The 24,995-nt window shown below is 43.7% G+C and overlaps 3 protein-coding genes across 26 annotated transcripts in view; 1 reads left to right on the top strand and 2 right to left on the bottom strand.

The window, feature by feature from the left end:
- Positions 1–4,971, top strand: part of LOC146703640 (KAT8 regulatory NSL complex subunit 1-like) — a 42,683-nt gene extending 37,712 nt beyond the window's left edge. For 4 of the 5 annotated variants that reach the window (XM_085466932.1, XM_085466934.1, XM_085466933.1 and 1 more), the window contains 7 exons: positions 210–431; positions 532–686; positions 2,212–2,336; positions 2,423–2,480; positions 2,814–2,926; positions 3,018–3,270; positions 3,365–4,971. In XM_085466932.1, the coding sequence (XP_085323058.1) occupies positions 210–431; positions 532–686; positions 2,212–2,336; positions 2,423–2,480; positions 2,814–2,926; positions 3,018–3,270; positions 3,365–3,583 (1,145 nt within the window). In that variant the 3' untranslated portion in view covers positions 3,584–4,971. The remainder of the gene's footprint in view (positions 1–209; positions 432–531; positions 687–2,211; positions 2,337–2,422; positions 2,481–2,813; positions 2,927–3,017; positions 3,271–3,364) is intronic. The other variant, XM_085466935.1, reaches the window with a different exon arrangement.
- Positions 4,972–7,066: 2,095 nt separating this feature from the next.
- LOC146703638 (microtubule-associated protein tau-like) overlaps positions 7,067–24,995 on the bottom strand; it is a 36,853-nt gene continuing 18,924 nt past the window's right edge. For 8 of the 20 annotated variants that reach the window (XM_085466936.1, XM_085466937.1, XM_085466938.1 and 5 more), the window contains 11 exons: positions 22,762–22,790; positions 21,745–21,885; positions 21,417–21,477; positions 19,864–19,902; positions 19,389–19,642; positions 17,678–17,770; positions 15,803–15,895; positions 14,187–14,279; positions 12,956–13,037; positions 12,347–12,453; positions 7,067–10,506 (listed from right to left, as the gene is read on the bottom strand). In XM_085466936.1, coding sequence (XP_085323062.1) covers positions 10,309–10,506; positions 12,347–12,453; positions 12,956–13,037; positions 14,187–14,279; positions 15,803–15,895; positions 17,678–17,770; positions 19,389–19,642; positions 19,864–19,902; positions 21,417–21,477; positions 21,745–21,885; positions 22,762–22,790 — 1,190 coding nt within the window. In that variant the 3' untranslated portion in view covers positions 7,067–10,308. Of the gene's footprint in view, positions 10,507–10,954; positions 11,106–12,346; positions 12,454–12,955; positions 13,038–14,186; positions 14,280–15,802; positions 15,896–17,677; positions 17,771–19,388; positions 19,643–19,863; positions 19,903–21,416; positions 21,478–21,744; positions 21,886–22,761; positions 22,791–24,995 lie in introns of all 20 variants that reach the window. The other 12 variants (XM_085466946.1, XM_085466947.1, XM_085466951.1 and 9 more) reach the window with 7 other exon arrangements.
- On the bottom strand, positions 22,948–24,064 carry LOC146703639 (uncharacterized). The gene has a single exon (XM_085466956.1). It carries the CDS (start codon positions 24,042–24,044, stop codon positions 23,169–23,171), a length of 876 nt encoding a protein of 291 aa, XP_085323082.1. The 5' UTR covers positions 24,045–24,064; the 3' UTR covers positions 22,948–23,168.

Raw genomic sequence — 24,995 nt, 5'->3', positions numbered from 1 at the left:
CGATTTAATATCTGACATATGAACATAAGCCAACTAAAAACTTCAGGCAGTGGATTTTTAAACTCAACAAAAGTCTTGGAGTAAATTTTTATTATCTGAACATGTTTGTTTTAATGTGTAATGTAAACGTCCATGACTGTGGAAGCGCCGTCAGTTGTCCTAACCTGTGACATATATGACAGTAACCTGATGTACTCCTGGTGTTGCAGGATTGGGCCACAAGAGAAGCGCTGAGAAGTCGAGGACAGTTGACAGCAGCGTTGGCGGAGGCGGCGGCGGCGGCAGCAGCGGCGTGATGAACGCGGCCAGGCTGGAGGGCCAGGCTGTGTGCAAGACAGAGCGGCTGCAGGCCATCTCGACCCCGTTAGGGCCGTACGACAAGAACTACAGCCGCAAGAGAATAAGGGAGCACTCGCTGGAGAGAGCGGACTGTGAGTTACACGTCTGCAGCAGGGACTGCTTTAATCTGAGGTCCCATCAGTGAACCCGCCTGACTTTTCCTTTCTTTCTTTCTTTCTTTCTTTCTTCCAGCCTCCCCCAAGCTCTTCATGGACTCGAGCACCCCCTGCACGACTCTAGCCAACATGCACTCGTCCCTGCACAGCCCCCTAACACGCCAGCTGTCCACATCTTCAGAGAACTCTGTGCCGCTGGGCCTGAGCAGCCAGAGTGTCCCGAGCACGCCTGTAAGGACGCCACCCCAGATCTCACACCTTATTTGGATGATTCAAATCATCAGTCCAGGGTTTTTAAAAATGCTTGCTGTGTTTTTTTTAAGCAGGCTTTACTGCAGTCATATATTTTATTAATGACATTCATTTATTTCAGTAGCTGCGTGGAAATCTGATGGTTTCACATGACACAAGATGACAAGCACAGCATTAAAAAAATGTGTTCCAGGGAAAGTCTTAGACGGGGTGTGTGTGGGAAAGCTGTGCTGTAGTGAGGAAGACGGGAAACAAACTGAGACTTCTGCGGCGGCAGCATGCAAACAAGCTGCGAGCGTCACTGTCTGATGCGTTTTTGGCGCCATTAATGCGAACAAAAGTAAAAGTTGAGGCTCGGTGTGAGAAGAACACTCCCTCGAAAAAAACTCATCACACAGTGTTTGTCGCTGGGCGGAGGTTCAGACGTTAAACTCGAGCTGAAACTTTTTTGTGGTTGCTGGAGCAGAAAAAGCAGCAGGAAACAAAAACACTCGGCAGACTCGTTGCGCCAGCTGCTGCCGTATCCGCTCTGTAACTCGTGATCTGTGACCCCGTTCGTGGTCGGAGCGCTTTAACGTGCTGCGCTGTCTGGGCTTGTTTTTGTTTTTGCTTTTTTCTCTCATTTTCATCATTATTATTTTAATAATTTTACTTTATTTTAATTCATTATTTTCACACTTCAGAATCAGGCTGTCTGTGTGGATGCTTAGCTTAGCTTCAGGACTTCTTAGCGAGTAATCTGAAACCATGAAGCAGCATTTTACTGATTAACCTGCTGCTGTGGATGGGCTCACTCCAGAGGTTCTCACGGCTGAAGTTCAGTCTGCTTTCAGCGTCTTCTTCCTGCCGTGTGAACTTTTGGAAGCAATTTAACTCGTCCTACGTCTTTTTTGTGCTTGTATTGAATTGCATGTACTCATCTTCACAAACTTGTTACAAGTCAATGATGTTTTGTCTTCATTTACATCCAAAGTTGAGTCTCTAAACCTCGTAAAGCCTCTTTTTCACGGATATTAAAGTTCATCTGGTGATTTTTCTTGGAGCTGGATAAATCTGGAGCGCTCGGTTTTGCCTCGGTTTGTTTTTCGGGAGCTGAAGGAGTATTTGGACCTAGAAATGGTTAAATGCTGCAGACTCGACCAACTGATTGTGACCTGCAGGGCATCTTCAGCTCATTGGCACACTCACCCTAAAACATGAGCGTGTAATTGTTGCCTGCTGGTCTTTTACACCAACATGGACAACATTTATTAAACAAAGTCTCCTTGGATTAAGGAGGAAACCTGTAAATTGTAAATATCCAAATGTGTTTGTGAAGTGAGCTCATGATGACCTCAGTTTCTATTAACCTTCATCTTTTGGATTAACATGATGACACGTGTCATCCTCCCTGCAGGCTGTGAGAGCGTTTGAGCTGAAAGTGTGTCGGAGCCGGTCGAGTCGTTATTGTTTGCAGACTTCTGTGTAAAGTCTCGCTTGTTTACACTCCTCCTTTGTTCTCCAGCAGCAGCCAATCAAGAGGAGGCGAGGTGAAAGCTCCTTCGACATCAACAACATAGTAATCCCCATGTCTGTGGCTGCCACCACCCGCGTGGAGAAGCTTCAGTACAAAGAGATTCTCACGCCCAGGTAAACCGATACTTGCATGGAAAAATACCACTCTGCTGTGGCTGCTGGTTCCCTGCACTCACACGTTTTTGTCTTGTTTTCTAAAGCTGGCGGTGTGTGGACGCCTTCTCGCAGCCCATAACCGAGGAGGAGAACGAACGCGAGGTGAGAGAACCACCTCATCTGTGGTATTTATCAGATTTCACGTGTTAAGCTGGGATGTTAGGATCCGTTCAGGAGATCCTGAGCTGCTGAGCGAACAGTGACACCTGGTGGTCGGATCTGACTCGTACATTTTAACCTGTGAAGCAATCATGAAGGCTTTGAAAACCTAAAAACTCTTCTTTCAAATTCTTAGCGTGACATTAAAAGTTATAAAAACATCTCAGCGTCGTTGTTCGAGCTCAGATGGTCAAACTGCTTTCTCTCAGAGTGTTTGATGATTAAACTGAAGCAAACGAGTTTTGGGGGTCCTGATGACATGCGATGTTTCTGCAGGTGGAGGACCTGTCAGACGCAGCTTTCATTCAGCTCCATCAGGCCTATGAGGACCAGGAGCGCACTCGCTGGACTTGGAGGGCCCTGGCTCCTGCTAAGAGGCGGGGCAGCAGGTAAGAGCAGCATCATGCGCCTCAGTAAGCGCCTCGCGTTTGTTGTCACGCGGCAGCCGTGACATTGACAACTCCTCCGTTTCTTCCTCAGGTCGTACAAGTCCGTGGACGGGCGCACCACACCTCTGCTGTGCGGGACCAACCCGCCCACCCCTCAGCCCGCGTCCCCCGACCCGGGCCACTGCCCAATGCTGCATGACTACAGCTACGTGCCGTCGCCCATGAGTCCCGCCAGCCCCGACACCGCCTCCAACCCCCACACGCCCTGCTCGAGGGACTCCCACCGGCTCCTGTCCAGTGAGGACACGCGGTGCTCCACGCCAGACTTCACCTTCGAAGAGCGGGTACGTAGCTCCACCCCTGAGGATCAGTCAGCCTGTGAAGCGTCTGAAACTTTCATTCGTTTTTAACACCCGCATTTTTCCCCCCCCCCCCCAGACGGTGGCGCCGTGGGAACGTCGGTGCTTCCCCCTGCCCGAAGACCCGGCCCCAGAGCCCGAGTCTGAGAGCGACCACCAAGTCAGGCCCAGGATGCGCAGCATCTCAGGTTGCCGAGCGATGGCCTACGGACGCCTCGATTCGGATGACGCAGAGCCGCCCCTTGACGACGAGAACAGTGGCGGCGCCCTAAAACACAAGTCCTCCACCCACCGATGAATGAGGGCCCCCCCCCACACACCCACACAGCTCCTCTCTGGCATTAACAAGCAGAACCTCAGCGCAGAATAACATTAAATGGGTTCCTGTTGTTTGATATTCAAACATCAGTCTAATACTTTCACAGTTTTTAGTGAACATTACGGAGATAGAAGCCTTTCCCGACACTTGTTTTTTGTCACACGAAAGAAAAAAAAAAAAAAAAAGATAAATGTTTAAAAAAAAAAAAGTATAAAAACAACACGTTACAAAAAAATTTCTGTAGTAGGCTAAACAATGTACATGGGGGCTTAGTGGTGTTTCATACGTCGCGTGTACACTCGTAGCGCACTATGTAGCGGACTCCTCAAAAATATGGCCAAAGGGTTTTTTTTGTTTTTGTTTTTATTGACTAGTTTGCTTGTAATTCCCATGTACATTTTTAGTGGAGTGACAAATAAAACAATAAAAAAAGGAGAAAAAAAATCAGCCCTTCCTCTTCCTCCGCCCCCTCAGACCTTCCTCATCCAAATAAAACTGATACATTTGAGATGTGGTTCCCCCTCCTTCCACTAGAGGTCGCCTGAACTCACCAGAGCACTTCTTTAAACTGCCAAGTCTGGTTTGCTTCATTATGTTTGTTTTTTCATTCCTGACGTGTTTTTTGTTAGTTTTTCTCTCGTTCTGTTCTGACTCATCCTCTTCTTTTTTGTGCGTTCCTTTTAATAGTAAATCATTCCTTTTTTGATCTCCCGCCGCTGCCTCTGTTTTCAGTTCAGCTTCACAGGGCAGCACAAACAGACGCGGCGTTTTTAAGTTTGTTTTTTATTAGTGTTTTTTTTTTTTTTCTTTTTAAAGCACTTACCCCTCAAAGCGCCGCCGCTGCATGTCAGCAAACACGCTTGCGTCCGATCCCGACGGCACAAAGGCGTCCACTTAATTTAAAAAAAGAAAAGAGGAAATGGAAACGTCAAATCACAGCGCGGCAAACAAACCCCGCCCTCCCTCCTCTCACATTTCACATGTAGCAGCTCTCAGCTGAAGCCGCCCTGAGCTCAGGTTCTCCAAGGGAAAAAATCTTCTGCTGCCCCCTCCGACCGATCGATCGATCGAACGTCACACTCAGACCGGATTTTATTTTCACCACATCCTCCATATAACCTCACACACTCCTCCTCCCTCCACCTTAAAGTAACTAATTGCTATGCAAAAAAAATCTATGGTTTTTCATTTTACACCTTTTTATCCCGCAGCCATTCAGTCACTGTTTGTTTTTTTCTTTTTTTGTAGTTAAGCGAGATGTCGATGTACCTGTTTGATTGTTGCAGCAGTTATAACCTAATCAAAAAGCTGAATTGTTTTTTCTTTTTTTGTAAATAGTACCATTAAAACATTTATGTTTAACTTGGTGCCGTGGTCCTGCTCTCAGCTCATTTTAACCTGTGTGATGTCACCGCTCGCCTCTCACAGGTGTAGCGCTGCGTTTGTCCTCTGGCTCCGGGTGTTTGAATGCAGACTTTTCATAGGTGGTCCTGAACGAGCCAGAAATCTACATTTTTACTGTCAGATTTGATGAAGTGAAACAACTGTGATCAGCGTCCTGATTACACCACCACCTCCACCTGCTGCGTCTGGAAGTGTCATCCTCACTGAAGTGTCCCGTTTTAAATCCATAACCGACCAATCAGAACGCAGTAACATGAATGGTTTATGTAGAAAGTAAGATTTTCTTACTATGAAGCGAGGAGTTTTAATTCTGACTTACTTTGTCAGAGGTGTGAAAGGTTCACAGCTGGGGTTGAACGTACGCCCGGGCTCACGGGCACCCAGGCAGTGATTAAATGGGGAGTTGAGGCATCTGCTGGAAAAATCAGCAGCGCTTTGAGCAGGTTAACAGGAAATGGAGCGACTCTTCTTTCAGGGTGTGAAACTCTAGATTAAACAGCTGAAAGGAGTTTCAATGCCACAACTTCTTTCAGTGGAGAGGTGACTGGTTTAAACAGTTTACTGGTTAATGTGTCTGCCTCACCAGAGAAAGCTCCAGTTGACTCCCAGAAGAAGACCCAGTTATTCTCTGGGATTATGTCAGGAAGAGAATAAAACATGAGGACTGACCTGCTGTCAGCAGCCTGAGGAGAAAGTTGCTGCTTTAAAAGTACAACTAGAAGTCTTGTTTGTACACACACCTACAATCTGCAGTTAGACCTGGATTGTGGGACGAAACTGAAACGCCACCTGGCGGCTCTGAGACGAGAGCGACCTTCCTGTTGTGACCGCTGCACCAATCCTCAGACTGCCGGCTCAGAAAGCTTCATTTCAGCTGAATGATGTCCATAAGTGTGCTAACCTGGCACTAAGTAACATTGTTTTGACATGGGTGACCTTTGACCTGTTACTACAGTTTAAAACTGAGTGTGAAAACTCTTTGGTTGGCTAAAATATTTATAAAAGTATTTTGGGCTTTAAAAACAAAACCTTACTTGATGAAATTGTTAACAGAACTTGTGGCTGTTTATTCAAACTTGGCTGTTTTTATGATGCCTGCTGTGAACTTTGAACTGAAAGAAATTAAAAATAAAGCGAACACTAAAGAAAAAAGCATAAACCTATAGCTATAGCACTGCTATTTTCTTATCGCTGACAACTTAAAGGTGCTTTTTGTTTCAACGTGTGAATGAAAACATTCACCACCAGAGGGCAGCATTTCACCAGTAGGTGCATTTTAATGTTTCCAGATGTTTGCTGCTGCTCGCGTCCTCTAAAGTCTAATCGTTCACCAGGCTGACATTTTAAAGTAGATCACTTACCTTATTTAAAAAACGTAAGCCTGCAATTTTAAAAACAATTAATCATAATTTAAAAAAAAACCCTCCACCTTCTAGAGCCTGAGAAAGTTCACACACAGTGCTCCATCTTGTGGTGCAAAGTGGTATTACATCAAAGTATACAGCTGCTTCAGAAATAAAATCAAAGCAGGTTTTACCTTTATTCACTGTTTAAGTGCCAGTGTTGGCCTCCAGTGACTGCTGAGGGCTCCCTGCTGCTTTGCTGATAATATTAAAGAACAGAATAATTTGGACAGATTGTGACTTTTACGTTTATTAGTGAATATCGATATAATTGTTGTCTGCAGGTCCCAGGGTTGATTGTTGTGCAGCTGCACTAAGAGGACGACCTCATACTGAACTCTGGATAAAATAAGACTGAAACAGGCCTTTTAAAAGTAATTTCTAAATTATTAGCTTAATCATTTTTATTCTTTAAATTAAAAGTGATTTTTTTTTTTTTATTACAGTGACCGTTTCAGCTTTTACACACTAATAAATTTTCCCCCTCTTTTTCACAGCTGTTGCATTTTGCTCGTATAAATAAAAAGGAAAAAGTTTCTCTTATGTTTTATATTTCATAAATGCAGTAAAACACATCGTTACTGTAAAGAAAATGTAAAGCACCAAATAACATAAATATTTGAATTCCGCTGGAAACAGATGAATGAGTCCCGTCTGATCTGGGAGTGATTTTTTTGCACTCCTTCACCACCACGGTGACTTCATAGCATTTATTTTCAAATACACATATACAGCAACAAGAATCATCATAAACCAGTTATTGAGAAAATGCACAATAACGAGAACAATCACATTTCCACAACTGTACAGCGTCAGAAGTAACCCCGAAGAGAGGAAAACAAAAACGAAAGAAGGTGACGAGTTTTGTTACTGTGGAAACCTCTCTGAGATCGGCTCCCGTCCCTGGGTGCTCGCGTCCGTCCTGCACGCAGAGACGAGCGTGGAACTGGAACTAAAGAGGGTTTAGCATGCAGATAATGTTGCAAGCTTTTCGTGTGCTTGCTCGTTTAGGAAACCTTACAGCAAAGTCGGTGACCTTTTGACCCTTAATTGCACATTTTTTTATACAAAAAAAAAAAAGAATTGGTACATCCGTCCAGTTCCAGAGCAAATATAAACAGGATATACAGAGAGATCGCTTTGTGAAAGGGGGGCAACAAGCAGACGGCTGTCTCTTACATGAGCTGCATGCAAGAAGCTGTTTCACTCATTTTAATGCGAGTAATGAATCAGCGGGGGGGCCACATCGGGACGTCTCTGAGCACATGAACTGGGTTTGTTTGCAGGGGAACGTCTTAACCTGGCTCCAGCTGGAGAACACAACAAAAACGTGACCACATATGCACCGCGTGGACAAAAGTAAGTGGACGCACCTGTCTGGCTCAACCATTTAAAAGGGATCATATTTGAATCTGATACTCGGGCACTTTTGCTGCTTAAAGGAAGGTCTATCTATCCTTTAACTTTGACGGGTTTTTTCCCAGTGCCAAAAACTGCAGTTCCTCTGATGGCCACTTGAGGCTGCCTCCATGTTCAAACAACAACCTCACAGTGGAAATAAGTGTTGGTTGTTAGGGCCAAATGATGCACCTGTGGCTAAAGCACCATGAAGGCAGTGAAATAATCACCTCCTCTAAATATTCCTGTTCTGGCCTTTGGTCAGAATTTACTGAGAATTTAGACACATTTTCTAAAAGTTAATTAAACACTGAGTCATAGTTAAATGTAACGGCTCATCAAATGAATCCGAGAAAGTACCAAAACCCAAATGGCAAGTAATATCCGGCCCAAGTGTGAGGTTTCTTTTTGTTATCTGGGACCACTGTGTGCTGTGGCGTTCAGGTCTCCTCTGGCCCACCAAACACTTCCTGTGACGCTCATCAAGCCTCACTCGTGACTTTTGGACTACTGCTAAAAACCTGCAGCAGATAAGCTCTCATGCGTCCACAAACTTTTGCCACGAAGTGCACTTTTACTACTTTGCAGGGAGCGAGAAACACGGCCATCTGATCAGTCCTGTGTTTCAGGTGCATGTGTGTTGGATACAGACTGCCTAAGGAGGTCTTCACCGTCCGCCTGCCGTGCAACACTCACAATCTTCTCCGTACAAACGATCCATTAACAGTAAAACAGCCGTTTTCAGTGTTTGTGTCACCGCTGTGAAAACTTTAGTCTACCTACCTGTAAGTGCATAAATACTGTTCTCAGCCTCCTCCTCGCAGTTTAGCTATGAAAATGTCACTTTAAGGTTAATTTTCCCTCCTCAAGCTGTAGCGCATTTACACAAAGCAGTAAAAAAAAAAGAACACTGACAGTAGCAGGCACGATACAAATGTTTCTTCATATCAAATACATGTCATATATCCACAGAGTACGATTATAAAACTGTGCCCAACACAAAGTCTCTACTCTAGCTCTTCACTTCGTCTTTTTTCTGTATTTTTTAAATCCAGGTAACGCTCCCCTGCCCCTCCCTCACCTACGACGCAGGGAGAGCGTCAGAAATGAGACCGCGGAGAGGCAGCAGCCCCTCGCTTCGTCACCGAGCTCAGATAATTGATCATTCTGAGCCGAACGACTCACACAGAGAACAGGAAACAGCGGGGAACAAAAACCAGCTTAAATAAGTCAAATAAAACCGAAGAAGAAATGTTGACATTTTGTTTTTTAAATTTTTCCTTATTTAGCTTTAGTGTTCTTACAACACGTGACCGGGCCCTTTAACTTCCATATTTAAGGTGAAATATTCCCCAGCGTGCTGCTCACGTCTGCAGTGGAAGTTTGAACCCGTGAAAGTGCCACCAGGCTGTAACGAGGTCTCAGCAGCTGCGGGTCGCAGCAGACAGCACAGCTTTACCGTATCGTCGCCACAACAACGAGCCAGCTACTTTATAAGAAACTACAAAATCCTGATGCTTCAGTGTATTTATCGGTTAACAAATGTTTCAATGGCCGTTAGAACAAGATCACCCTCACTCGGCCATGTTTCTCCTATTAAGCAGGGAAGAGTTAAACAGCACAGCTGCCGTTGGTAAAGGCCTCTCTCAACCCTCCGTTAAGTGTAATTTCTCTCTTTCTTCTCGATCTCGCGGCTCTGAACGAACATCTGAGCTCGGCGCGTCTCGTAAAAAGTCGCGTGAAGGCGACGCGATCAGTCGCTGTTGTCTCTGCGGTCTCACTTCTGCCCCCTCCCACCCCGCAGTCTCCTGCAGTAGCTCGAGGTGCAGCACATGTCAGGACTACACAAAGCAAAGACAGCAGTGAGGTCTGAAAGCTTTTTCTTTTCTGCCTTGACGAGAAATATTTGCTACTTTTTCCTTCTAACTGTTCCTCCGCCCACTTCACCGGACCCTGTATCTGATCCCTCTGCTTTAGCGCAAACGGACCCCCACCCCCGTCCCACAAACAGTCTGCATTAACCTCCATCTTCAAGGTTCTGTTTTTTTTATCAAAAAATAAATAAATAAAAAAAAGAATCAGGGGACACCCGTCAAAGGTGACGCTGATAAGATACACTTCTAAAAGGGTTCACAGTCAATGTGACGGGAAACCGAGTCTTAGACGATTTAGCGGGATATGTACGGAGATCCTCAGAGGGAGGATTTCGCTCTGCTGGGGTGCTTTAACTCTTAAAGGGACACTTACAAAAGGTTCAAATTAAGTGTAGAGATCAAAGACCACAGAGAGATATTCAATACATGTTGGCCTACTGGTTAATCTGTTTTCTTTTTTAAGACCTCTAATAGCAACGCCTCGACGAGATTCAAAGGTTAGTGGAGGATAAACAGTGACGGGCAGCTAAAAAAATCAAATAAAAGTCCTGTGAAAGTAACGAGGAAGGCATCACAACTCCTCTACGTGGTCGTGCGGTCGAGGCGGGGAGTGCGGCGAGCGCGTTCACAAGCCTTGTTTGGCCAGGGAGGCGGACACCTGGTCAGCCAGCGTGGAGAGCTGTGGAGAGTCGGTCATGTTGATGCTGCCAGAGGAGGACACGGTGCTGAGCTGGTGAGGGGAGTCTTCCAAGGAGACGATCTCGGCGCCGTGGTCAGTGCGGGCCTTGGCTGTCTCGCGGAAGTTCAGTTTGTGGCTCTCAATCTGTGGCGAGATCGGAGGTGAAGGTCAGACATCAGATCAGCCATGGCCTGGATTTTTCTGATTTTTAAGGACTAATGATAGTCCTGCACCACGTAATCTTTTAATTTCCTGCGTTATGATTCGCCCTCAGCTGTTTACTCAAAAGTGTGTGCACATGAGGTACTGTTTGCATGCATGCAACAGAAATAAAGACGTTTACAGCTTCCATGTTCATAACATTTCTTTAAATGTTAAAGGAAACCGGTCAGCAACCAGCGAGCCACCTCCGGTTGATGGTTGCAGAGCGGTTGCAGGAGGTTTCTGGCTGTGTGAATGACCTCTTGGCCTGACTGATATGTTAGGTTAGCTTCACAGCACAGGCCTCAGATCCTGAAAACTCATAATCAGCACTATCCACGTCATGTCTCATGTCTGAGAGTCTGAGATGAAGCAGCTTGTAGGTACTTACAAGAGTCCTCAATCTTTATGAGAGGGTTCGTCAGGATGGGTGTGATGGGTGCTGAAGGGACAGTCGGAGGTGACTGAGGGGGGGTGACAGCGGGGGAGAGGACCGAGGGGCTGTCTGAGGTGCTCCCCTCTCCGTCTTTCCCCTTCTCCCTCTACAGAGGAGCCCCAGCAAGGAAATAAAAAGGCATGCAACAAAAATACACGTGATGGTTTCAACAGAAATGAAAAATAAATAAAATAAAGCAAAACAATTGATGAGAAAATGCAGCACAGCGTCTCAGGGCCGCTGAAGGTAAAAAAAAAAAATACAAATAAAAAAATGTGAGGAGCTTGGGGGAGGAGTCAAATTCAGAGAATATAATCAGAATTTTAAAGTTTGAAGAATTTAAAATTATTTTACAAGAAAAAGACAAAATTTCTGAGATTAAAAAAGACATTTTAAAGGAGAAAATTGGTAAAATTAGAAAAACTGAAATTTATTAGAAAAATCTGATGAATATATGAGAAAATTGTGATAAAATTACAAGAAAGAAACAAACCAATTTATTATTATTAAATTATTCACTGTTTTTCTCATACATTGCCAGTTTTTTCACATAAATTTTGCTAACTTTATCTCTTTAAATTGCCTTTTTTCCCCTGTAAACTTTTAGTTCCAGTGACCCCGAAACGCTGTCACAACAGTGAAATTTGACAAGAACGACAGTGAAAACTTTAAAATGAAGGGAAAATCAGCAGGATGAAGAAAATGGAAGCTTGAACAAAGGAGGGAAAAAGCAGAAAAACCAAGAAAAAAAAAGCTCTAAAAGCTGCTGTGTGTGTGACACCCTCACGAACGTCAGCGTGGCTGTTAGAGATCAGCTGAAATGTTCTCGCTGGTTTTAGTTTTGCTGTTTCTGTGTTGCTGAGTGTGTTTCACCCACAGAGACGCAGAAGAGCTGAAAGCTGGTTTTCCGAAGAAGAGAGCCGAGCACTGAAACATGCTTGAGGCCAAATGGTGCCAAACTTTAGTTAATTTAAATTGAATTTTAATTATATGTGTATATTGTCTATGTACTTTCAGTTCTAGAATTTTTATTTATTTATTTTTTCATTAGTAAATATGATGCTTTTGAAGTTTTTAGCTGCAAATTTTGTCTCGTTTTTTTTTATCTTACTCTTAAACTGCATTAGCAGTAAACAAATAAATACAAAAAATCTGATGTTTAACTTTTAAGAGGAATAAGAGGAAAAGCTTGTAGAAATTTGAATGTAGTGAAGATCAAAATGTTTGTTTTCCGATTTTTTTCTTGGCACGGATTGGTCTCCATACAGAACTGTGACGAAGCGCCACGGTGCCCTGAGCGTTTTGCTTTTAGCCTGCAGAGAGCGCGTCGGTGGATTTTTACTTCACCTTCTTCTGCCCGCCTCCAGGAATGTGGCTGATGTTGCCCAGAGAGCCCACTTTGGACTGAACTTTAAACTCCAGCTTCTCGTTTTTGATCTCAATGTTTCCACCACCTAAAAAAAAAATTATAATCTGAGTGCAGCACCATTATTACAGAAGTGGAAGAACTTGTACTGGTACTTAGTGTAAGAACCAGCATCAGTACATTTCCTGCTTTTAAAATCAAACAATCAGAGCTACACAAGTTTAACCAGTTTTTGTTAATATTAAGAAAACCATCATTAAAAAATGTTTTACTGAAATAATCACAGCTGCCTGAGACCTTCAAGCAGGGACCAGCTGACTGTTCCCACCCATCCGAAAATAAAAAAGGCAGACTGAGTGTTTGCCGTTCGGCTCTCCAAGCCGCTTTGCAACCCACCTCCACCCCAGCTTCTTAGGTTAATGCTTTTCATGGTATTCAGAGCAGAGGCATGGACATAAATTACTACGTGTGGTATTGCATTTACACTGAAGGTGGAGGAGACTTCTGCTACTAATTATATTGTCGTTATGTACTCTGTTCACAAAAGCTCGTCACCTAAAATTAAGCAGGAAGTTGGAATAATGTTTTACCCGGCTTGTGACGAATGTTGTCCTTCGAGCCACACTTAGATGTAACGTTGCTCAGATCGATCTTTTTGTGCACGATTTGAATCTGAGAGGAAAAAAACAGCACAAACAGAGTTTGAATGCAGACCAGCAGAGTCAGCAGCTCTGAAGTCGCCCTGCATGCAGCCACAGAGGAACTGATCCTATAAAACCGGCCTGTTAGTGAATCTGTTCCTGAAAGCAGGTTTAACGGTCTCTGAGTCGTACTTTAAAGTCGCGTTGGAGCTGTCTCTAAACGTGGGAGCTTTTAGTGAATCAACACCTTTGTTTTTAGATAAGAGCGACTCAGTCAGTCAATGAAATCAGATGATGATTTATGGGGGATTGTGTGGAGTCTTTAAATTTAAGGTTTCACTTGTTGCACGATGACCAATCATTTTTTAAATATGTATTAATAATAAATCTGTGATTTCCATCTTTCTCCTTACATTTACGACAGACTTGACTATAAAAACCTGCTTTCTGGAACCGGGTTATGGAAGGAAACACAGATTAACAGCACCGACTAACACACTGGATTAACACTTAAAGTTTTAATCTGAGCGGTGCGACCTTACCCCAGTGCAGAAAAACGAGTGACCATCTTCTGCACTAACTGATAAAAGCCAGATTTCAGCAGCCATGCATCACCATGCATGGATAGATGATGTCACTCTTGGCTGTTTGTCTGCAAACACAGAGCGCTCAGTCTCTCTGCGAGCTGAGGTCACCTCAGCGTGGATGACAACAGGCACTGTTTGGTGGAGAAGCCGAGGACAGCGGGGCTCTTTGTTACCCGATCGGGACACTTTGAGGGGACAATTAGTTCACTTCACATCAAGGTTTTAGGAAATAAAAACGTCCACAAACAGGATTCATGCGTGTGGCTTCAGGGACAGATTTGAGGGCAAAGACTCAACAGAGTTATCGGGCTTACGTGAGACGCAGAGCATTGCATAACACGGTAGATCCACTAAACTAAGAAGACTCTGATTTAGAAACTACAGAGCATCTAAACCAGTGAAAGAAAAGCACTGGGAGGGCGGTTTAGTGCTGTTCTAGTATGAAACGCTCAGATCTGTTCACGAGTTCAGTAAAACTGTTAATGGGAGAAGTTGACAGGTCAGCGTTTGGGAGGTCAGAAGGGCTGGACACAGACGGGAGGATCTGTGCTCCTTTCTGAGGATGCGTTCAGTGGAAGCACACCTCTACTCACATTGCCACCACCAGGTACATGTTTTATATTATCTTTGGAGCCACACCGGGACTGCACACTGCTCAAGTCCAACTTCTTATCGAGAATTTGCACCTGGAAAGTTGATACATGGGGGTGAAAAAACACAGTTATGGCGGCGAAAGCAAAGAGCTGCGAATGAAGACGATTACTGGAGAGGAAGATTAGATGTTGGAGGGACGAGTTTGAGGCTCGGGGGAGTGAGAGCTGACCGAAACACTCGTGAGGAGATGTCCCCACATCGCCGCACTGGTGCTTTGAAGCCATTACAATCAGGTGAAGCATTTCAGAGGTTTTCAAACTGTACAGGGGCAACCATCAAGTTAGACCTCTGAGGGCCAAGTCATCATCGGAGATGACTCCAACTCTAACCTGCAGTAAAACTGGTTTTAATTTTATTTTCACTTAACTGTTTTCCACATTTTTGACAATCGGGGAAAAAATGAAACAATCAGAAAAAAGTTGAAGGTAATCCTGTGATGACTTTGACCGTACAGGGTTGAGACTTTTCATTAGAGATCGATAAATACACAGAGAGATGACAGCACCAGTTATAAATGCAAGAATATGACATTAAACACTCATCAGATACTTTTTTAGGGCTTAAATACACAAGGGAGTAACAAGGGAATGGGAAACAGGAGGGAAACACAGCTGGGACTAATCCGACATAACGAGACAGGGAGGAAGTAAAACCAATCACATGACAGCAACCTGATGCATTGAGGCATGTAGACATGGTGAAAGACCCGCTAAAGGCCATCAGACTGGGGGGAATAAAGGTGATTTAAGGGACTTTGAACATGGTGTGGTTGTTGGTGCTAGCGGAGTATTTGAGAATCTGTTCATCTTTTCCCCACACATCCATCTGTGGGTTCACAGAGAACTCTAAATGCACAACACGTCGAACCTTGAGGCAGATGCACAGTAATTAGACAAGAGAAGACCGAAGTCTCTGCTGCGACATTCAGATGGTGGGGTCAGAATGTGGCATAAACCCCACGAAAGCACGGATCCATCCTGCCTCTCATGAACGGTTGAGGATGGACGAGGTGGTGTAACGCTGTGGAGGATGTTGCTCACCATCTCTGGCATCATAATCACAGGTACTTTGGAAAAGATCGAGATTATTTACCACGACAGCTCTTTTTACAGAATTTGTAAAAATGGATTCAACATTTCCTCTTTTTATTGAGAGGATGTGCTTGAATTTGAACTTGAACTGATAAAGTTGTAGATTTAGTCACGTCAGACTCTGAAAACCTCTGAAATCCTTCAGTCTGGATGGAGAAGTGCACAGGTGAGGGGGAGACTGTTAACCCTTTGAGTCACAGAGCAGCGAGGCTGCAGGGGGAGCCTGGCGTATTTGGGTCCATGTGACATTTTCAGTGCATAATCAGTTGATTCTGATGAGGTCAGGTGTGAGGTACCTGCTGATTTTCATAGAATGGCGCTACTGTAATGACAGGAAGTTGCTTTTTTTTGTAAAACAAGCTGAACTGCACTTGTAAATGATGCAACAGGCTTTGTGAATAATCCCTTTGCTTGTGCCTTTGTGGAATTAGTGGGACTTCTTTTAAAGCTACAGTCTCTCTCACCTTGCCTCCACCAGGCGTGTGCTTTAGGTTGTCTTTAGAACCGCAGCGAGATTGGACGTTACTTAAGTCCAGCTTCTTCTCGAGGATTTTGACCTGCAACAAGACAGAAAACAAGTAAATTCTTCAGGAAATAAAAGGAGAACAGCTGGGGGGAGAGAATCAGCCCGAAAGGAGGAAGTGAGATGGTGAAAGAGATCTCGGCGTTAAAGCTGCCATCTGTAACTCTGCATAATTGTCACGTTTCGAGGAAGTCGTCAGTTTTCTGACGACTTTAGTGGAGCAGATTGCAAAAATAGCGATGTTTTAATGCAGCTGCAGAGTTTCAAACAGATGTTTTAGCAAGGATATTAAAGTTAATTAAAACTTAATTAAGTGTAAAAAAAAATCTCTTTAGAAACAGAAACATGAATAAAAAACAAAAAGCAACTAAGGAAATACGCTGCACTCACAAAATTACTTAAATGAAAAAGAAATACTAAAAATTGTATTAATTTTTTTTTTAAAAATTGCTCAAATTTGTCAACATAACCAACTCGAGGAGGCTGTGTTAATGTTAACTGGGACAGACAGAGCTATTTGTTAAATATCAGAACCATATAAGTGTTTTTTTTTCTGTGTTAAAAGCAAATCAATAATCAGTTTAATGTTAAAGATGCCAGCTTTAGCTCAGTACATCACCAGTTTTCAGTGAAAGAATTAAAATCATATAAAAACTTCAGTCTTATGTGCATAGACTGCATATAAATGATGGACGTAGCTTCTGGGTCTGAACAGTGAGCTGAATTAAACCTGCATTCTTTCTGTGTCCAGCAGAGGGCGACTCCTGTAGTAGCCAAAAGCAGTTTTTGTTAGGTACACCTGTCCTTCTGCTCATAATGCAATAACTAATTAGCCAATCACGTGGTAGCAACTCAATTCTTACGACTGAATGGACTCAACAGCTATTTTTCGTTTTTTTTTTTAATTTATTTGTTTTCTTAGATTTGAGCTTATTTTGCCATAAAGCATCGTCAGTCTGCTAATACAGTCTGATTGGTCTGTTAGGTCTGTCTTACAGGCGTAGAGACTAGTTGGCAACCACCCGGCAACCACCTGGTTGTTACAGAAAACTGTGTATTCACCAACTGGTTCCTGGCTGATGCAAAAAAGGTTCTGCACCCACAACCTCCTTGTTATTGCTTTAGTTGCTAGCAGACCGCCGTAGTCACCCACAGTTTGCACAGTAGAAGCCGACTTGTCTGTTTGTGGAGCCGTCGCTTGAAAAATTGCATCACAAACCGTTTCAAAATAAAAGTTGTGCCTTTTGAAACACGCTGGTTGCAGCAGCAGGACAACTTTTACTCTGAAGGTAAAACATTTCTGGTTGGTGCAGACAAGTTGCCGTCTTTCGTGCTAACTATGGGTGACAATCTGTTAATGGCCAAAGCAATAAAAAGGTGGTTTCCAGTGCAGCACCATATACCTCTGGGACTGTCAACCAAGTCCAGTAGCGGTTACTGGAAGAGAAAGCTCGTGATTATACTGGTGGCTACGTCTAGGGCTGTCCTTCCCTGTGATCTGGAAGACGCTGCTGCGTTGCATACCTCAGTTTCTCAGCCAAAACTAAGGCGTCAAAGACCAAAACAAACAGCTGGAAGCTGTTAAACGGGACTCAGCCTACCAGGGTGAGTGATGCCACAGTGGCTACATCCATCTTTTATATGCAGTCCATGCCAATTACGGATTATTGAGCAGATTGTGTTTCCACATCCAGTCCACCTTCTGATCGGATCATTAGAGGAGAGCACTTTGCTTTTACCAGGAGTTAGTTTCTGATGGTCATAACTGCAGAGATACTCAAGAGTCTGGAGTTGAGTTCATCCCCCAGTTACTCACATTGCCGCCACCGGGTACATGTTTGATATTGTCTTTGGAGCCACACTTAGACAGCACATTACTAAAGTCCAACTTCTGATCAAGGATTTGTACCTGGAAAAGTGAAAATGTCAGCTTTTAGATTTAGAGTTTAGACGATGGCTTGATTTGATTAAAGAAGTGGGAAGAAACTCGTGCGGGAGTGTGACCGCATGCGGGGTTGGTGAGAGTCGATAATTCAAAGTGTGCATTGGTCTTCACTTCTTCTCATTTCTTTACTTGTCCAACACTGGCAGGAACCAAAGACAGATTTTTCAGCTCTTCTATCATCTACCAGAATAAAAACTTTCTAGTTTGAACTCTGAATGGAGCTGAATTATTTATTTTGGTCCATAAATATCACAACACGTGATACTTTTGAGTTTCATCAGTAAAACATCGGACACGTGACTGCACCCTGAATAAAATTAGACCAACGACCTGCATGGCTTTAGCTAAAATAAACCTCTAGCGTCTCACACACACACACACACCGACATCACACTGCAGACTACACTCGACACACTGAGCTGCAGACTGGAGTTTTACTTCCACAAACATTTCTTAGAGACACGGCTGCCCCGGGAAGATTAGAGCTAAATAATATTGAAATAAAAAAATAACAATAATAATAAAATATCTTTTTTTTAAAAAGTTACATTGTGTCCTTATCAAAACTAACTTGATTAAAATAATCTTTAGTGTATTTGTCTGTTGAGACCTGAGGTGTGCGGATTATTGTGAGTCAGCTGCCTGACTTGTGTTTGTATAGTAACACCTGAACTTCTGAAATCTCACCCTGACAAATCGTCATCATCTAGTCTTCTTCTTTCGGTTCCTCTTTTTAGGGTCACCACACATCCCAGCATCCTCTTTTCCCACTTACCTTCACTACATCCTCCTTACATCTTCACTGTTACACCTGTCTCCCTCACCTGTCTGTGCTCTTCTCTTCAAGTTAAACTAACTAGTTAATCTGTGTGCTCTTCATTCTCTTCATAGCTGCTGGCCCCTGAAATAATGCCCTATATGTAATAATAAAAGTAACAATGGAGCAAGTAAAAAACTAAATGAGCAAATCCACTCTGGAAACAGACATGACAGGGAAATGGTAGGTGGAAGGAACAACAAAGGGTTCAGGGCCTTCTGTGTTGGTATTAAAACTCAAGCATGTAAAATGACCGAGTGGGGTCATCAGATGTTACACAAAACTGATTTGCAGTTTTTAAGAGGTGCTTCTCAGACCTGAAACCTGGACAAAACCTGAACTTCCTGCCTGGTCTCATCACGTTATTGTGCAGAAATATCAGCTGATTCTGAGGAACTTTGTCTCAGATTTGATCGTTTTTATAACTGGAACGACTCTCGAGGCTCTCGGTCTGTTAGCCACGGTTCACTGCAAAACATCACGTTTAATCACAATGCAGCGATTAAAAGAGGAAGAAATGATGTTAAAAACAGCTTTGAGACTATCCATGATACACCAATAGGCCAAAATGAAACGCTGCAGAAACAGAGGGACACATTTGTGGCAGGAAAAGGTTTTATGATTAAAAACCCACAATGGCACATAGAAATATACGCCTGGATCATAGACGACTCCACTCGGTCACGTGAATGTTAAAACTCTGATCTGCAAACTCAGTGGGCAGTGTTCTGTGAGGGGGTGTATTCAGAGTATTTCCTGGGTTACCTTTCCCCCTCCGGGCTGATGCTTGATGTTTTCTGTGGAGCCGATCTTGGACCTCACGTTCTTCAGGTCTGGCAGCGGCGCCGCGGCAGCCAGAGGAGCCGGTGGACGGCTCTTCAGCGAGCCCGGGGATTTGGGGGTGGAGCGAACCACAGCCACCTTCTTCACTTTGTTGGCATCGGCCCCTGACTTTGCAGAATTTGATTGGCTACCGGGGGATTTGGGAGTGCCGGGGCTGCTCTGTCCACTCCTGGCATCTAGAGGATCCAGAGAAATTATAAGTTAGGAGGAGTGTGATGAGTCATGCATGTAGAAGAAATCATTAAAAAATAATAAAAAATAAAGCATACTAGGAGCTCTACTGGCTAAAAGCTGACCGAGTTTGATCCAGAAACAGCAGATCAGACCGTGTTATTGTGGCCATGCAAGGCTGGAAGCGATTTCTAATCATTTCCTTTATTTGATTTGATTTTTTTACCTTTTTCATTTTTTGGAGTGAGGGATTTGTTGGCACGAGCTAGATCACAGAAAATATAACACATCATTACCGCGTACTCCAAAAATACGGAAGCCTATATTAAAAATAATAATGGATTGGATTTATATAGCGCTTTTCAAGGCACCCAAAGCGCTTTACAATGCCACTATTCATTCACTCTCACATTCACACACTGGTGGAGGCAGCTACGGTTGTAGCCACAGCTGCCCTGGGGCAGACTGACAGAAGCGAGGCTGCCATATCGCGCCATCGGCCCCTCTGGCCATCACCAGTAGGCGGTATGGAAAAGTGTCTTGCCCAAGGACACAACGACAAGGACAGAGAGCACGGGAATCGAACCGGCAACCATCCAGTTACAGATACGCTTCCCAACCCCCTGAGCCACGATCGAGCTTTAAGAGCAGATTAAATAATTATTTTACCCGTTAGGTGCCATTTTTTCTTTGAAGAGTTTCTCTGCACAGCTGTTTAGCCACCGACACAATTTCTGTTTTCCATTCACTTTGTTGCTTTTGGATTTTGGGGGGAGATTATTTCATGCCTGTTTCTGTGATTTAGTAAAGAATAATGACATTTCTACTGGTACATAAATCACATTTATGCAAAGAGTCCACTGATTCTTGGTTAGATGTGGGCAGTTTCCTAACCACAGATCCAGTCACACAGAGACTGTTCAGCGACCTCTACCAGCTGGTTTGCATGTGGTTGCTGGAGGTTGCAGGGAGTTGTGAGGTACTTACAACCTGCTTGTACCTTCTTTTTTTTTTTTTTTTTTTTCACCTGTCCCATTTGGTTCTTTAGCCATCAGAATTGTTGTCTGAAGACCAACAAGGATACCCAATGGATTTACTTTGCCAAATGGATCATCGTGGCATTGCCGTATTGGTCCATTTGGTCGATCTTTGTTTTTATTATTTATTATATTTTATTTTCAGATGTTACAGACGGGACAGACATGAGTGAGAGATAGGAAAGGGAGAAAGAAAGAGGAAGGAAAGGAAAAACAGAAGGGGAGAGGGACAGTGAGAAAGGGGGGGAGAAAAAAAAAATTGCTTGTACCTTCTGAGATGGTGAGGCACAAGCACTACAGCACGGCCTGCGTTGCAGACAGCTCGGTGTCTATCAGGGACTACAAGTGACTGCAGCAACCTGCAAGCAACCAAAGCAACTACCACTAGGAACCTCTAACAACCACTCCCAGCCGGCGAACACATATTTTCCAGATGGATGGATCTCGATCAATCAGGATTTGGCCCAGAAGCTGATATCCAGCAGAGAATTACAGAAGGTGTGAATAAGAAGGGTCAACACTGTGAATATTGACTCTCTGCATAAAGAAATTACCGAAATATTTAACTGAAAAGGGCAATCACAGTCTGCAAACTAAAAGTAAATTTACAGCCAAACCCATTTGCTGTAAAAATGAGCGTGTTTCAGGTTTAAATGATATGGCTAATACAGTCCGCTTTAGGCTTCCATACGAAAATCAGTAAAATAAAAGTTGAGTTTAGCACAAAGTCCTCGGCTCGTACCTGGTTGAGCTGCAGTTCTGGCAGAAGTTTTGGCCCCTGGAGTCTGAGACTTTGCACCGCTCTGAAAGTCACCACAACACTATTTTAGTTTCCAGCAAAGAGACGTCTTGGAGATGGTTGAATGCAGTAACATTGCACACTAATCAGTGGGGAATTGATGAGTTGTTTCTTCATATAATGTTTGGTGATAATAGAGGGAGGAATCAGGTTCCAGTCCATGTTTTTCTTTGACCGTTTCAAACAAGATTCAGTCAGCGAGTGTGAAGAAAACTGAGCGAGTCAGTCGGCTCACGTCTGAGCTCTAAGCTGCATTCAGACCTGTACTTACTCCAGGCTGCCTGGGCCCTGTGCTGCTGACTTTAATGGGGATCGAGCTGTGGCCATTTCGGGAGGATGCAGGTGATTTGGCGCCCTTGGCGGTTATGGACGGTCTTTGAGGGGAAGAGGTCGGTGTGGTGGCAGTTTGAGTCTTTTTCATGAAGAGGAAGAAATGAATGAAAAACAAAAGGTCCAATGACAATGACCACAAAACAAAAGAATGATTAAAAATAACTGAAAGATGATAAAAATAAAGGATTTTTTTATGACATGAATAAAATGTTCTGGTTTATTATAACTTGGATCTTGTTTTTACACAAACAAATGTAGTGCCAAGAGAGGGGATAGTCCTAATATGGTCATCTCAGGCACAGAAGCCCCACCTCCCTGCTGTTTAGATAGGGCGTCCAATCCAATTTATTCTTATTATTATACTTGGAAGTTCAAGGGGGTGTGCTATTGGGCAAATCAGGCAGGTGCATGAACCAGCTTTTATAGAGTCGTTGGTTCAAGTCGAGAGGCATCATCCTGGGAAATGAGGCCAGTGCCTAAAAACTGCAATTCCTCCTGTGGCCACTTGAGACTTGCTCCAAATGTGAGTGAATCTCCGTAGACTTGCATGTTAAAATGTCCAACACAGGCAGGTGTAGCTGCTAGCTGCTTATTATGAATCACCTCCACTAATTGGAGTCCAGCAGGTTTTTGATATTGGTGCTTTTGCAGCATTTTGATGGGATTATATAATATATAAATATTATAGTTTGCAGTGTTTGTGCTCCAGTTTGAGCTAAACTGCAGTATTTTCTTAGTCTGATAATAAAACAGTAATTACTGAGAGCTCAACACTGTCGCTGGAAGGAGTTCAGTTAAATGTTGAATATATGTGATAGACATGGGTAATAATACGTCGTGTTTGTTAACTAAAGAAAATAAAACCAAAGGTTTTAATAAACCAGAATATTTCACAACAACTAAAAGGCATAAAGAAATGAGCGACTGAACCTAAAAAATGCCGTTGGTGACGTACCTTATCTCCGTTATCCATCACTCCTTGAGCTATAGAAAAGAAATAGAAGCAAACTTTAGCTTTTGGCACCTTTTTTTAAAAGCTTAATATCTATATTATTTTTTCATATCCACCCAAGTGCAATAAGTTAAGACTTTTGCTTCCATGAGCGTGCCAGAATGCATTCTCATGGAAAGTGAAATGAGTGATGTTGGGTATGCAGCATGCAAGAAAACACATAAAACAAAAAGGTGGCTTTTTTTAGGGCTGCATAACCAGCAAAGTGAGCAGAGATGGAGAGATGAAAGAAAAAAGCTAAAGTGGGGGGAGGGAGGACGACAAGCTTCTCCTCGGGTCAAAGTTAACGTCCATAGAAACACTTCGGAGGGAGAGTGCTGCATAACACAGAGCAGAAGCTGCGTTGGAAATCAAAGGAGTGGAAGGAGTGAACTGAAGAGGACTGGTTCTGAACTGGTGAACATGACAGCACACAGACCTTTGAAAACAGCGACCGGCACCAAAGACTTTCTGGCTCGGGTGCTTTGGGGGGGCGTTTTCTGGAGCTCGGCGGTGCCGGTGGTCTGAGCCACACCGCTCCTCATCTCTGAGTCATTAGAAATGTCAGGCTTTGAATAGCTGGCTGTATGTAACGATGAGTCACCGCTGTTTTCAGCTGCCGTGTCAGATGGCAATTTGTTAAAAAGGCGCTGCTTCTTGGAAAGGTCTTCACAATGAGAATCGGAGCTAGACTGGAGCGCACTTTGCGTATGAGGAGCCCGGGGTGTTTCTGACGTGATATTTTTGCTTCCGGAGTCACCGAGGGGCTTCGGAGCTGCTCCTTCAGCAGTCAGTCCATCGTTTGTTTCTTCAGAAATGAGCTCCTCGCCCTGAGGAACACACAAGTTTCTGTCCCCAATGGATGTCAAGTCCTCCAAAGCCGTGCTGCGGACTAAAGACATTCCAGAGAGGTTGCTCATTTCACTGAGGCACTCGGAGGCGTCGAGACTGATGGCCCTCTGAGGATCTGCAGCTCCTGCCCACTCAGGGCTCCCCCTGCTGGCCTGCATGTCCCGTTTAATCTCTGCCCCGCAGCTGAGGTCTTCAGAGACCCACGAAGACTCACTTAGCCTCTTCCCACACTCTCCCACTGCTTTGCTTCCTGGGTCCAGAGAGCAGGAAGCTCCCATGAAGTCAACGCCCTTCCCAGCGTCTCTGTGCAGATCGGACTCTGCAAATCCAAACTCACCACGGACTCCAGAACCAGGCCTCGCTAATTTGTTTGGAAAGCAGATTAATGGTGACATTCACAGCAGCACTTGTTATCCATCTCCCCAATGAAACAAAAAAAAAAAGAAAGTGGAGAAGTGATGAAGGAAAACAAAAGACTGTTTGATTACCCAGAACAAACACCAGACACTCAGAGAGCTGTGAGCGGTGATGATGCAACACAACAAACCCAGAAGTGATTAAAGGTGGAAAAGTGTGAGTTCACATGAAAACAAAATAAAAAATAATGCATCACAGTTGGGTGTCAGACGGAGAGATGATGCATTCCAGTGAACACAACACACAGACCAGTGATTTATGCTGTTACAGAATACGTGATTAAAATGTGATGTAAAGCCTTTCTGAGCCGACTCTAGCAGTGCAAAAATAACGTATCCCACCCCACAACGGACCTCTAAGTACACACACGAGTCTGGAGTGTTTCACAAGAATGAGTTTGGACATTAATATCGTACAGTTATGCAAAAACGAATAATTAAATGATCACACAAAGAAGCAAATTTCCACATTCTGACATTAAATGATAAAAACCTTAAACAGTTATGTAGTTAAATACATGTATTATTAATCAATAAATTTATTTTTCCTTAAACATATAGAATTATCCATTAACTTATTTGATTTGTATTTAATTGTTATTTTAAGTAGTAGTATGAGCCACTGGATTCAGGGATGCCAGGTCATGATGCAGAGCGGACCACAGAGTCTTTATTATCAGGGACCGTTGTTAAAGCAGGTTTAGCCCAGTGCAGAGCTGTTTCTATTCAGTTTCATTTACAGGATCATGTTTAAGTTGAAGATTTGTCATTTTTCTTTTTCCAGTTTGATTTTTCTTTAGTTGGCTGCACTGCATCCAACACACTGAGCCACGGTTGTGAAGAAAGGAATAAATATTTATTTCTGCCTCCACCAGTCGGTCAACCTTCACAGTGACCTTGAGCCCGAGGACAGTTTGAGGGAAGACGCAC

Source organism: Copadichromis virginalis, linkage group LG8 (genome assembly GCF_057382275.1).
Source record: "Copadichromis virginalis isolate Kocher_CV1m ecotype Utaka linkage group LG8, C_Virginalis_male_GT1.1, whole genome shotgun sequence".
Lineage (NCBI taxonomy): Eukaryota > Metazoa > Chordata > Actinopteri > Cichliformes > Cichlidae > Copadichromis > Copadichromis virginalis.
Note: the sequence above shows the minus strand (reverse complement) of the source record. Positions and strands in the feature narration are given on the sequence as shown.

Coding starts and splice junctions, on each gene's coding strand:
- LOC146703639 (XM_085466956.1), bottom strand. CDS start 24,044: ATGTCACCATTAATCTGCTTTCCAAACAAATTAGCGAGGCCTGGTTCT.